The 14,489-nt window shown below is 48.4% G+C and overlaps 1 protein-coding gene across 1 annotated transcript; it reads right to left on the minus strand.

Moving 5' to 3' along the window:
- Positions 1 to 2,454: 2,454 nt before the first annotated feature.
- IZUMO2 (IZUMO family member 2) lies at positions 2,455 to 14,071 on the minus strand. Its single transcript, XM_003915947.2, has 7 exons — positions 13,759 to 14,071; positions 13,539 to 13,613; positions 10,317 to 10,403; positions 10,048 to 10,068; positions 9,075 to 9,155; positions 4,492 to 4,618; positions 2,455 to 2,553 (listed from the first exon to the last, which is right to left on the minus strand). The coding sequence occupies exons 1-7, from the start codon at positions 13,988 to 13,990 to the stop codon at positions 2,511 to 2,513; spliced, it is 666 nt and encodes a 221-aa protein (XP_003915996.1). The 5' UTR covers positions 13,991 to 14,071; the 3' UTR covers positions 2,455 to 2,510.
- Positions 14,072 to 14,489: the final 418 nt, after the last annotated feature.

Genomic DNA, 14,489 nt, shown 5'->3' on the forward strand with positions numbered 1-14,489 from the left:
CCCATGCTTCCCTTTGTAAGTTCCCCAAATAAATCACCCCTTACCAACGAACTGGGTTTGTCTCCCTCTTTTTTGGTTTATTGGATCCTTCCACATTTGGGGATTATTTTGCATAAATAGTCCTTATATGGAACACACATGAACAAGGAGTAAGCCTTCATCACTATAAGCCATGAAGGAGGTTGTGGGGGTGTTACTGAAGCATAACTACTTATCCTGGCGGATACAACTGTCTCCAAAGGCTTTGATGAAGCTGAAATTTGATATTAAATACAAGTTATTATCAGAACTTTGCAAGTCATTAACCGTGCTGTGCCTCAGTTTCCTCATTGTACATGGGGCAATAATAAGTACCCTCTTTATCAGGTTATGAGATTTGAATAGGTAGATAGAAGTAAAGCCATTAGAACAGTATGTGACAGATAGAAAACACCATGTAAGTGTTTGCTATTATTAAAAACGCGTTAGGCCAGGCACGGTGGCTCAAGACGGAGTCTCACTCTATTGCCAAGCCAGAGTGCAGTGGCACGATCTCAGTGAGTGGAGGCTCACTGAAACCTCCGCCTCCCGGGTTCAAGCGATTTTCCTGCCTCAGCCTCCATAGACGCACGCCACCACGCCCTGCTAACTTTTGTATTTTTACTAGAGACGAGGTTTCGCCAACACGCCCTGCTAACTTTTGTATTTTTACTACAGACGGGGTTTCACCGTGTTGGCCAGGATGGTCTTGATCTCTTGACCTGGTGATCTGCCCACCTCGGCCTCCCAAAGTGCTGGGATTACAGGAGTGAGCCACTGCGCCCGGCCCCAACTGTGACTATTTGCTCTTCCTTCCACCTTTTCCCACGACTGCTTTCGGAAAACACCTACTTTTCTTACAAGAACAAGTTCTTACAGCCTCTCCTGCAGTAAAATTTCTCTGATTTCCACCGAGCTCAGCCGAAGCTGGCAACTCGCTCTCTTGGGTTCGCACAGGAACATTCCAGTATCTTAGATCCTATAGGGCTATGTGCTAACCGCCGTGTTGTAATTCTTTGTAACTGTCCGTCTCTCTCGCTCCAGTCTCATCACACTATAATTTATGTAAGTCTTAATTATCTGTTTATTCCGCACTTCTCCCAGGAAATTTCCAGGAATTTGAGGAAATGTCTGGACCTGCAGCATGAAGACGTTAAAACAAACCCGTAACACTGCTCACCACTGGCCAAGCAAAAAGTATTTTGGGACCACTAGTTTGCGACCCTCAAACTTGAGTTTTTCCCAGGTGCTGCAGTCCGGCTACCAGTTCAGAGGTGCGCGTGAAGTCAAGAACCTCTGACGCATCTGCGGTAGCCACGTCCCCGGCCAGCGCACAGGCGACGGTGACGTAGCGCGCACCAGGAAGAGAGTCGTCATGGCAACCAGCGTTCTGTCGCCCGGCCACGTCCGCAGGAGACTGGAGCCGGCTCCCTGCGGAGGCGCGGAGTCGAGAAAAAGAGGAGGGTGCAGTTCTCAGATATAGCGAGGCCCAGACATTAGGGCCTAGTTCCCGCGGACTTTCAACGCGGAGTGAGTAATAGCCAATGCCGCGTAGGACAGTGCGCCTGCGCAGGCTGAGTCCGTAAACTACCATTCCCAGAGTCCTTCCGGTTGCAGCCAGATCAATTTCAGAGGTTGACGCCAGTGCTCTACCTCTTCAAACCTGCTCATTCAAGGCGCACGTACTGCGCATGTGCCAAAATGGTATCTTGGCAACGGATGGCTGGAACAGAGAAGTCAAGGTTTCGACCAATCAGAAGTCGCGCTCGGCCGGGCGCGGTAGCTCTTGCCTGTAATCTCAGCATTTTGAGAGGCCGAGGAGGGCGGATAACTTGAGGTCTCGAGTTCGAGACCAGCCCGGCCAACATGGTGAAACCCCGTCTCTACTAAAAATACAAAAATTAGCTGGGCATGGTGGCACATGCCTGTAATTCCAGCTATTCCGGAGGCTGAGGCAGGAGAATAGCTTGAAACCAGGAGGCAGAGGTTGCAGTGAGCCGAGATCATGCCACTGCACTCCAACCTGGGCGACAGAGCAGGACTCCGTCTCCAAAAAAAAAAAAAAAAAAAAAAGTATCCGAATCTAGTATTCAGGTGCACAGAGGGTGAAGAATTGTAGTTCAGATAGAGAAGAAAACCTGTGCCTTCCACATCGACCACCGCTCTCCCTGTGTAACCATCCTCGAGGGTTACACTGTCATGTCCTTTCAGATGCATTTCCTTCCCAGAGGAGAAATGGTTGTCCCTTCAAACCCTTACAATATGCTGTCCATCCTTTTTGAAGGTCCAAGTCACTTCTACCTTGTATTAGGATAATGGGTGTCTACAGATGAGTGGGATCTGGTCCCAGCTTTTGAGGAGCATCCAGTCAGGTAGAGAAACACAGCTGGACACCAACTAGGGGGAGGGTCCCCAGGAAACGGACAGAGACATTGATGGATTTGTCACCAATTTTATTAATTTTCCTTTCTCCTTACCCCCAAACCACCGTCCTACTGCAGCAGGAGTTTTCGGTTTTGTCTGTATGTACAAGCCCTGGTCAGAGAGAAAAAGCCTGTAGATTAGAATGAGAATTTCAGGCTCCTCCAGATCAAAGGACCCATAACTTCCCTCCAATCTTTGGCCTGATTTGGCTCATCCAGTGATGTCATGGGTATCTGGGCAGATTTTCAGAGTTCTCTGCCAATCGGAGTTGGTGAGGAGAGAGGAGAGAAAAGTTGGGACCAGGGGTGACGGTAAAATGTGGGAACAGAAAGAGTCTAAAAAGACAAGAGGAGACACAGGCAGAAATGGAGAGAGATAAGGTAGAGACAGGGTATAGTGGAAGCAGGTATAGTGGGCTACGCTGTGTCACCCACCCCAAAGATATATCCAAGTCCCAACTCCTAGTATCTGCGAATGTGACCTCAGTTGGAAACACAGTCTTTGCAGATGTAATTAAGTTAAGGTGACATGAGATTTAGGATGGGCCTTACATCTAAAGACAGGTGTCCTTAGAAGAGAAAGGAGAGGGAGATTTGAGATGGACACACAGGAAACAAAGCCATGTGAAGACAGAGGCAGGGATTAGAAGGGAGCCAAGGAATGCCAGCAGCCACCAGCAGCTAGGACACAGGCATGGGGTGGATTCACTCTCAGAGGCTCCGGAAGGAACCAACTTTGCCAACCCCTTGATTTCAGACTTCTGCTTTCAGAACCCAGAGAATACATTTCTTTTGCTTTAAGTCACCCAGTTTGTGGTGATGTTACAGCAGCAATAAGAAATGAATACACAGGGAGACAGAGAAATGAGGAGAGAGAGTTGGAAGAGAGGCTGAGCAAGTTCACAGTGAGAGCTGGCCTGCAGGGCGCACTCCCCATGCGCTAAGTGTTATTAAGAGTGTTCACTGGCCGGGCACGGTGGCTCATGACTGTAATCCCAGCACTTTGGGAGGACGAAGCGGATGGATCACCTGAGGACAGGAGTTTGAGACCAGCCTGGCCAACGTAGCGAAACCCCGTCTCTACTGAAAATACAAAAATTAGCCGGGCATGGCAGCGGGCACCTGTAGTCCCAGCTACTCCGGAGGCTGAGGCAGGAGAATCGCTTGAACCTGGGAGGCGGAGGTTGCAGTGAGCCAAGGTCGCAAGATCACGCCACTGCCCTCTAGCCTGGGCCACAGAGCAAAACTCCGTTTCAAGAAAAAAAAAAAAAAAAGAAGAAGAAAAAGAAAAAAAGAGCATTCACTGATTCACTGCTCATCACACCCCCCAGTGGGAGGTGGTGGCATTACTCCCTTTTTGCAGATGAAGAAACTGAGGCGTTAGGGAAAGGAGATTAATGGGACACTTGGAGGAGGCAGAGAGAGAGAGAGAGAGAAATTGAGACAGAGAGGGGAAGACAGGGGCCGGAGAAGGGGCTGGGGGGGCACAAGTAGAAAGAGACATGGAGATAAACTTAGAGGGGGAGAGGATGAGAGCCACTTCCTTCCTAGGCACAGGGCCTGGGGTCCATGGAAATGTTTTCACTGTAGTATCTTTGAAAGCCAGAAGAAGATAAATGAATATAACAGTAATTATGATGACGAATAGAACATAATTAATCCAACTTGGATGATATTTGTCTTTCTACCAAGGAATCCACAAAACATAACTTTTAGGGTTTTTTTGTTTTTGGTTTGTTTTTAGTGTAAGAAGAGGCCCACAAAGGCAAAAGTGCTGAGGACCCAGGAAGGCTGTAATGTGACCCATAGGTGGAGGAAAGGGGAAATGAGAAAGAAAGACAGACAGAAATACAGATGAGAGAAAGGTACGGGGGTGGGGGCGGGAGGGAGAAGAGGGAGGAGAGAGACAGAGAGAGAAAAAGAGACATAGAGAGTAAAGTGACTGAAGAGGAGACTCTCAAAATACACAGTGACCCATCCAGGGAGTTGCCATTTTTGAGGGGCCCAGTGGGTCCCACGGGGGACTGAGGAGGGGGCAAGGATGACTCACGAGACCACGATGACCATGAACATAAAGACAGCCAGAGACACAGAAATGAAGATGCCCAACAGCGCCTGGTTCCTCAGGTATTTGGTGTCCATCTGGTACTGCAGGGCCACGCGGGGTTGCCGGTCGACTGGGGCGGGTAGGGAAACAGCCCCGACCTCCAAGTCACCACCCCTCCTTAGCCTCGTACCCACCCCACCTGTTCATTCAGCAGCCTGGAGCGGGGTGGGGGTGGGGCGCCCTCTTCCTATTTGTTCCCTGCCCTCTGCTGGGATCTGACTCTCCACTTATCCATTCCTCTAATGCTCTGTCTCAGGCACCATTGTAGGCACTTGGGATACAGCCGGGAACCAAGCTGGCAAACTGGCCTCATGGAGTTGACAGTCCAGCCTGCATATCACAGTTATCATAGCTACAGTGAGAGGCTAGTTCTAAAAGCATTTCATTTGATGGGATGGGGTGGGGTGAGGACGACTTGGGAAGTTCGACTCAAAACCAAAAGGTACAGATACAATGGCCAGGCATGGTGAGCTCGCGCCTATAATCCCAGTACTTTGGGAGGCTGAGGCAGGAGGATCACTTGAGCCCAGGGGTTCAAGTCAGCGTGGGCTGTGAGATCATATCTCGACAAAAAAGAAAAAATTAGCTAGGTATGGTGGCACGTGCCTGTAGTCCTAGCAACTCAGGAGGCTGAGGTGGGAGGATTGCTGGAACACAGGAGGTTGAGGCTGCAGTGAGCCATGACTGTGTCACTGCACCCCAACCTGGGGGATGAACCAAGACCCTGTCTCAGAAAACAAAAACAAAAACAAAACAAACAAAAAAAACCGGAGACACTATGCACATGAGAGGGAGGTACAAAATGCGAACAGTTTCACAAGATAAAAGTCTTAGTTGCTACATCTTAGCTGTTGACCCTGAAGGTGGCCTTGGGAGTTGCTTTCTGCATCTTCCACTTACCACCCACCACCAACTCTTTCCTTCTATCAGCAAAGCCTCTTGGCTTGACCTTCAAACTGTAGGCAGAATCCAATCCACCTCCATGGCTACCAAGCGGGTCCAACTCCAGCCCAAGGCTTCTCTTAGCGGGGGCTCCCTTGACTCCTCCTCCCCCAGTTCCTCACATGGCCTCTGGGAGGCGCTGTTAAAACCTAAGTCGGCTCCCTCTGCTCAGAGTCTTCCTGCTACTCTATGGCCCCCCATCTCAGAATAAAAGCTCAAGTTCTCACTATGCTCTCTAGCAAGCCCTGCACCATCTGGTTCCCACGTGACCTGGCCATTGCCACCCTACTATTCTCTTTCATTCACTGGGTTCTGGCCACACTGGCTTTCTCCTACTTGTTGCTTAATCATGTTGGATCTTTGCATGTGCTGTTCCCTCTGTCATTGACACTGTTCCCGTCACTTGCTTACTTCCTTCAGCTTTCAAAAGTCACCTCTTTAGAGGGGCCCTACATCTGTACTTTCTTTTTTTTTTTTGAGACGGAGTCTCGCTCTGTTGCCCAGGCTGGAGTGCAGTGGCTCAATTTCAGCTCACTGCAAGCTCTGCCTCCCAGGTTCACGCCATTTTCCCGCCTCAGCCTCCTGAGTAGCTGGGACTACAGGTGCCCGCCACCACGCCCGGCTAATTTTTTTGTATTTTTAGAAGAGATGGGGTTTCACCATGTTAGCCAGGATGGTCTCGATCTCCTGACCTCATGATTCACCTGCCTCGGCTTCCCAAAGTACTGGGATTACAGGCGTGAGCCACCGCGCCCGGCCTACATCTGTACTTTCTAAAGTAGCAGCCTCCCCCGAGGCACTATTTACCAAACCATTCTGTTTTCATTAGAACACTGTTGCCACCTGAATCCAGCCTGTTTATCTGTTCATGTAATTACCATCTAACCCAGTGGTTCTCAATCAGGGATAATTTTGTTGCTCAGGGGACATTTGGAAATGTCTAGGGACATTTCTGATTATCATAATGGGGAGGGAGATGCTACTGGCATCTCGTCGATTGAAGCTAGGGATGCTGCTAAACATCCTACAATAACCAGGACGGCGTTCCTAACAAAGAATGATCCAGCTCCATATCTCAACAGTGCTGAGGTTGCGAAACCCTAGTGTAACCTCTGGCCCCATTAAAATGTGGGCTCCATGAGGGCAGGAACTACATCTATCTCCCATTCCACTGTTCCTCAGTTTGGGACATCGTAGGGTGCTCAAAATATTTGTTGTCACCAAATACCAGCCAAAGGAAGCAAACAAGCAAATCCAAAAGTGGGACACTCTACAGGACACACTCCCTTCTTTTTCAATGCCAATGTCATGGAGGCAAAAAAAAACAAAAAACAAAACAAAACTGATAAGAGAAACTGTTCTAGGTCGGGTGCAGTGGCTCATGCCTGTAATCCCAGCACTTTGGGAGGCCGAGGTGGGCCAATCAGTTGAGCCCAGGAGTTTGAGACCAGCCTGGCCAACATGGTAAGACCCAGTCTAAAAACAAAACAGAACAAAACTGTTCTAGATTTTAAAAAGAAGTGAAAAACCTAACAATTGAATGATATAAGAAGTCCTTTCATTGGACCCTGGTTTGAACAAATCAACTGTGAAAAATATTCTGGGGACAATTAGGGAAGTTGACAGTGGGACCTGGAATTATTTGACATTGAGGAATCATTGCTCGGTTTGGTGGGTGTGGGAACGACATTGTGGCTGCTTAGGAAAATGTCTTTATTTTTAGAGGTACAGTCTATGTATGGGGCATGGTGTCTGTGATTTCTTTTAAGATACTATGGCAAAGAATAAAGTAGGTGAAATAAATATGGAAGAATGTTCATTGTTAACATAATTGGATAGTAAGTGCTACTTTTGAGATTATGATCAGAGAGGCCTGTTTGAGGAAGTGACCTTTGAGACCTGAATTAAGTAAAGAAGTGATTGGAACAGTGTGACAGAGAGAGGGAGCAGCATGTGAAAAGATCCAGCATGACTATTCAACCTGGATAGATATATGTGGATTCATTGTACCATTTTTTTTTTTTTTTTTGAGATGGAGTCTCGCATTGTCACCCAAGCTGGAGTGCAGTGGTGCGATCTTGGCTCACTGCAGCCTCCACCTCCTAGATTCAAGCGATTCTCCTGCCTCAGCCTCCTGAGTAGCTGGAATTACAGATGCCCGCCACCACGCCAGGGTAATTTTTTGTTATTTTAGTAGAGACGGGGTTTCACTATGTTGGCCAGGCTGGTCACGAACTCCTGACCTTGTGATCTGCCTGCCTCGGCCTCCCAAAGTGCTGGGATTACAGGTGTGAGCCACTGCATGTCCTGCCTCTTTGTACTATTCTTTCTGTTATGAGAATATATGTTTTTTAGGCTGGGCATGGTGGCTCATGCCTGTAATCATGGCACTTTGGGAGGCTGAGTGGATCACCTGAGGTCAGGAGTTTGAGACCAGGCTGGCCAACATGGTGAAACCCCATCTCTACTAAAAATACAAAAATTAACCGGGTATGGTGGTGCATACTTGTAGTCCCAGCTATTTGGGAGGCTGAGGCAGGGGAATCACTTGAACCTAGGAGGCAGAGGTTGTAGTGAGCCGAGATCATGCCAATGCACTCCAGCCTGGGCGAGACTCCATCTCAAAAAAAAAAAAAAAAAAAAAAAAAAAAGCCATGTGCAGTGGCTCACACCTGTAATCCCAGTACTTTGGGAGGCCAAGGCAGGCGGATCACGAGGTCAGGATATCGAGACCATACTGGCTAACACGGTGAAACCCCGTCTCTACTAAAAATACAAAAAATTAGTCAGGTGTGGTGCCGGGCACCTGTAGTCCCAGCTACTCGGGAGACTGAGGCAGGAGAATGATGTGAACCTGGGAGGCGGAGCTTGCAGTGAGCCGAGATTGCGCCACTGCACTCCAGCCTGGGTGACAGAGTGAGACTTCATCTCAAAAAAAAAAAAAAAGGTCGGGCGCAGTGGCTCACGCCTGTAATCCGAGCACTTTGGGAGGCTGAGGCAGGCAGATCACCTGAGGTCAGGAGTTCAAGACCAGCCTCAACATGGAGAAACCCCGTCTCTACTAAAAATACAAAATTAGCTGGGCGTGGTGGCGCATGCCTGTAATCCCAGCTACTCGGGAGGCTAAGGCAGGAGAATTGCTTGAACCCAGGAGGCGGAGGTTGCGGTGAGCCAAGATCGCACCATTGCACTCCAGCCTGTCAACAAGAGTGAAACTCTGTCTCAAAAAAAAAAAAAAAAAAAGAATGTATGTTTTTTAGATTTATGAATGAATGAATGAGTGAATTCAGCACAGCCTTCCAAATTCCCCAGGTACAGCAACGGCTAAGAAGAAAATGTTTTGCTGGCACCTGCCATTCTGGTGCTGGGGGCATTCTAAAGTTCCAGGGAGTCTCTCCATTTACCAGATGGAGGAAAGTGAATTTCAGAATACAGAAGCAACTTCTGGGCCACACTCTAAGCAAATGGTTAGGGCAGGATTTGAGGCTGCATGTGGGAGCCTCGAAACCCGTATCTAGCGGGTCATGGCTGTCTTAATCTCTCGCACGCCTGTCCCACGTCTTCCCCCACCCCCAGAAGCTTACCAAAGCAGTACTTTTTGTGGATACACTGGGATTTGATCCTCTGGCAATGTAAACAGTCCCACACCTCTTCTTTTAGCCAGCCTAGGCAAGGGGAAAGGGAGAAGTAAGACAAGGGCAGATATCAGAGGACCGGCAAGGGTGGGAAGGAAGAAGGAGAAAGAGGAGATGGGGTCCCTTGGCTCTCCTAAATATCAGAGATTCCACTGCCCAGCAGAGGAACTGAGCAAAATGCACTGACAATTCACATAAAAAATAATTGTTATATAATCATTGAAGAGTTCAATTCAGTTGCAGTCATCCAGTAGATTCAGCAGTCTGTTTGTGGACATTTAATTAAATATTTGTAAATTCTGAGTTTGTACTTTTCTTTTTCTAATTTGGAGCCTCCTTTGCAGACACTGGTGAGATGTCCCCTCTTTGGGCCCACTGTGTCCTCCTCTACTGGTGCATACAGGAGGACTACATTTCCCAGGGTGCCTTTCAGTAAATTGTGACCTTGTGACCTAGTCCTGGACAATGGAAAGTCAGCAAGATCATGTGTGTCTCTTCCAGGCTTGGCTGTAAAACTCTCAGTGTGATTTCTATTGCTTTTCTGTTTGAAGCATGCTTAGAAGCTGCCACGTGTGTATAGCCTGGATCCCTGAGTCACCACCTGGACTGCCACTCAACTCTCAGTGAAATTTGGGTGAAAGAAAAATAAACCTTTGTTGTATTAAACCACTGAGATGTGAGGGTTTATTTGTTAATACAACATAGCCTATCTTATCGTGACTTACATACCTTCAAAATGTTGTTTTGCAGATAGTCGTTATTTTCATAAACCTTTAAAAAGCAAATCTCCCTAGGTTCCATGGCTTTGGGGTAAGGGAACTGCCAAATGGAGTAAGGAGTGGTAGCCAGGCTTGATTTGGGGAGACAGGGCAAAGGGGGTTAGCAGGGTACAGAAGGAAGAGATAGATGATCCAGAACTCACGGCAAAGTTTGGGGTTGCAGGCTGCAAGAGAAAATTGCTGAGGTGAGTTAAATTGGGATGGTAACTTGATAATTTAATTGGTGAGGGATCAGGAGAGCAGGTAAGGGGTGAGGCTGGGAAAGGACAGAAGGGAAGATTGGAGAGAGATGAAGAAGGCTGAGTTATAGGAGATGTGAAGAAGGAGTTTGGTTTGGGAGAAAAAGTGGTAAAAGTGGATCAAGAGATCAAGGGAGAAGGGGAGAGGGAATTGGTGGAGAGATATGCTGCACCTTTTAATTGATGTGAAATTAAAACTTTCTTGAGTTCCTTGATCACATTCGCCCTGAGGGTCACCAGCTCTTCCAGCAAAGGCTCATCTGAGGAGAGGAAGAGATCTCTGTAGGGTGGGAGGCACCCAGAAAGCCCACCCCACTACCTGCAGCTTCCAGGAGAAGAGATGAGGAAGCTCCTCTTCATTTATAAGGGGTAACCAAGACCAGGATTACTAAGGGTCTCCTGGGCAAACCTATGGCGGGGAGATCCTGCATCTATATTCTGATTCACTGTGGGGCCTAGGCAAAGCCATGCTTCCTTGGCCTCACTTTCCGCATCTGGCAAGTGGATTTCATCTCTCTTCTCCTCTTCTTTCTTTTTTGAAACGGAGTCTCACTCTGTTGCCCAGGCTGGAGTGCAGTGGTGTGATCTCGGCTCACTACAACCTCCACCTACCAAGTTCAAGTGATTCTCCTGCCTCAGCCTCCCAAGTAGCTGGGATTACAGGCATGTGCCACCACGCCTGGCTAATTTTTTGTATTTTTAGTAGAGATGGGGTTTCGCCATGTTGGCCAGGCTGGTTTCAAACTCCTGACCTCAGGTGATCCTCCCACCTCGGCCTCCCAAAGTGCTGGGATTACAGGCGTGAGCCACCGTGCCTGGCCTCTTCTTTTTTGTGTCTACACTCACTCCTTCATGATTTCAATCCATATGGCTTTATATATTACCTAGCCTTGCACTGTCCAGTGTGGTAGCCATTAGCCACACCTGGCTACTGAACACTTGAAATGGGCTAGTCTGAATTGAGATGTGCTGTAGGTATAAAACGTACACTGGATTGTAAAGATATTGTGCAAAAAACCTTTGAAATATATCGATAATTCCTATGTGGATTGCATGTTGAAATGGTAATATTTTATATATTGGATTAACTAAAATATATTATCAAAATTAATTTCATCTGTTTCTGTTTCCCTTTTTAAAACACAGCTACTAGAATTTTTATTTTATTTTATTTTATTTTTGTTTCTGAGACGGAGTTTCACTCTTGTTGCCCAGGCTGGAGTGCAATGGCGTGATCTCTGCTCACTGCAAACTGTGCCTCTGGGTTCAAGTGATTCTCCTGCCTCAGCCTCCTGAGTAGCTGGGATTACAAGTGCCCGCCACCACACCTGGCTAATTTTTGTATTTTTAGTAGAGATGGGGTTTTACCATGTTGGCCAGGCTAGTCTTGAACTCCTGACCTTAGGCAATTCACCTGCCTCGGCCTCCCAAAGTGCTGGGATTACAGGCGTGAGCCACCACGCTACTAGAAAATTTAAAATTTAAATTTCAAATTGCATATGTGACTCCTATTTGTGGCTGACATTCTATTTCTATTGGATGGTGCTGTTCTATACACAGATGCCCCCCACATTTATATTACTATCCCAGAGGGCTCACCGAAGGTGGGATTTATATACCCAGCTAACTGGTCAAGATCTCCAATTGGATGTCTAAGAGGCATCTCAAACCCACTAAATCCAAAACTGAACCCTCATTATTCTCCTCCAGACCTACTCCCAACCTCCCAGTCTACTCCATCTTAGTAAATAAGTGTGTCACGATTCTAATTGCTCAATTCAGAATCATTGGTGCTATCTTTGATGCCTTTCTCTTTTTCTTTTCTTTTCTTCTTTCTTTTTTTTGTGAGATGGAGTTTTGCTCTTGTTGCCCAGGATGGAATGCAATGGGGCGATCTCAGCTCACTGCAAGCTCCACCTCCCAGGTTCACACCACTCTCCTACGTCAGCCTCCCTAGTAGCTGGGACTACAGGTGCCCGCCACCACACCCGGCTAATTTTTTGTATTTTTAGTAGCAACGGGGTTTCACCGTGTTAGCCAGGATGGTCTCAATCTCCTGACCTCGTGATCCGCCCACCTCGGCCTCCCAAAGTGCTGGGATTACAGGCGTGAGCCACCGTGCCCGGCGGACGCCTTTCTTTTTCTTATATCCCAGTGCAATTTGTCAGCATGACTGGCAACAAATCTTGTTTGTTCAATATTCTAAACACCCATTCCCTCCCCTTAACTCTAAGATCTCATCTTCCACAGAGACAATGTTGCCTTCTCACTCCACTCTGGCCTTCTTGGATGTTCTGTGAATATGCCAAACATAGTCCCATCTCAGGGATTCCACCAGCTGTTCTTTCTGCCTGCACCCTTCTACCCCCAGACCCCATCATGGCTGCTTCCCTCTCCCCTTCTGGTCTTTTCTCACATGCTCCCTTTTCAGGGACATCTTTCTTGGATGCCCTACTTTAAGCTGCAATCCCCACCCCTACTCACAGCACTTGCTATTCCGTGGTCCTTGCTTTATTTTTTTCCTCCTTAGTATTTCCCTCCATTTGACATATTTTATTGGGCAATAAAGGATTAATGGAGCAGGCCTGCGTTGTCCCAACTCTGCACATTCCCACCCCTCACAAAAAAAAAAAAAAAAAAAAAATTCGCTCTTGCCTGGCTCATGGAAGGTAACCTCTATGTCCTTGGAATATCCTGCCTGTTAAGAGTATCTTGGTTTGGCTGGCATGGTGGCTCATGCCTATAATTCCAGCACTTTTGGGAGGCCGAGGCGGGCAGATCACTTGAGGTCAGAAGTTTGAGAACAGCCTGGCCAACATGGTGAAACCCCGTCTCTACTAAAAATATAAAAATTAGCCGGGCATGGTGGTGGGTGCCTGTAATTCCAGCTACTTGGGAGGCTGAGGCAGGAAAATCGCTTGAACCCGGCAGGCGGAAGCTGCAGTGAGCAGAGATTGTGGCACTGCACTCCAGCCTGGAAGACAGGGCGAGACTGTCTTAAAAAAAAAAAAAAAAAGAGTGTCTTGGATTATGATCAGGTGCAGCGGCTCACACCTGTAATCCCAGCACTTTGGGAGGCTGAGGCAGGAGGATTTATTGAGGCCAGGAGTTTGAGACCAGCCTGGGCAATATAATGAGACCCCATCTCTACAAAAAATTAAAAAATAGAAAATTAGCCAAGTGTGGTGGCACACGCCAGTGGTCCCAGCTACTTGGGAGGCTGAGGCAGCAGGATCGCTGGAGCGACAGTGAGGTTCTGCGCCTTAAAAAAAAAAAAGAAAGAAAAGAAAGGCTGCATTACATGCATGTTTGCTTTTTTTTATATTCAAAGGAGGTGATGCAGACCGGCCGAAAGGAGAGGGGTGCTGGAGCAGGCGTTCCCTCGGCTCTCCTACCTTTCAGAGAGTTATCCATTAAGTGTTGCGTTTGGTTCTTGACGAAGGACGCCACAAGGTCCAGTTGATTTGTCTCTGGGGGAGAAGGGAGAGAACACTCCAGTGGGCCCCCCAGAGAGTCAAGTGACCTCGCCCCCTCCAGGCCTGGCCCCGACCCCTCTTGGGGGCGTGGTCTCCGGCATCCCTCGCCCAGCCCCGCTGCCCAACTTCCAGCACGCACCCACTCTCCCCACAAACGCGTTCAGCGCGTAGTCCTGGAAGAAAGGCCCCTCCATGCCCATCAGCACGGCCCCGGCGCGGGCCTGCAGTTGCTCCAACTGGAAGCGACTGGGGATGAGGGCGGAGCGCAGGTGACGCAGGGCCTCCGGCACCGAAGGGTCGCACTGCAGGCAGCCCCAGCTTCCGGGGGCGCCCAGGCCCGAGAGCAGCAGAAGGGTCAAGGCCAGAGGCATGGCGAGGCCTTTGTGACGTCACAGAGAGGGCCCGGCCGGCCCCGCCTCCCAGTCGAGGGCGCGGTCAGGAGGCCCAGGGAGCATCAGGGTGTTACAGGTCCGTGTTTGCTGAGCACCTACTGTGTGCCAGGCATGGTTCTAGAACCTAGAGAGAGAGTCAAGAAAAAACAGAAAGCCTCTGCGCTACCCCTCTTGGAACTTACTAATTCCTCTTAAATTTATTCATTCAACACATATTGTTTTATTTTATTTATTTATTTATTTATTTTTTCCCGAGACGGAGTCACACTCTGTCTCCCAGGCTGGAGTGCAGTGGTGTGATCTCGGTTAACTGCAACCTCCACCTCCCGGGTTCAAGCGATTCTCCTGCCTCAGCCTCCCAAGTAGCTGGGACTACAGGCAGGCGCCACCAGGTCCAGCTAATTTTTTATTTTTAGTAGAGACGGGTTTCATCATGTTGGCCAGGCTGGTCTCGAACTCCTGACCTCAGGAGATCTGC

Source organism: Papio anubis, chromosome 20 (genome assembly GCF_008728515.1).
Source record: "Papio anubis isolate 15944 chromosome 20, Panubis1.0, whole genome shotgun sequence".
In the NCBI taxonomy this organism is placed as follows: Eukaryota; Metazoa; Chordata; class Mammalia; order Primates; family Cercopithecidae; genus Papio; species Papio anubis.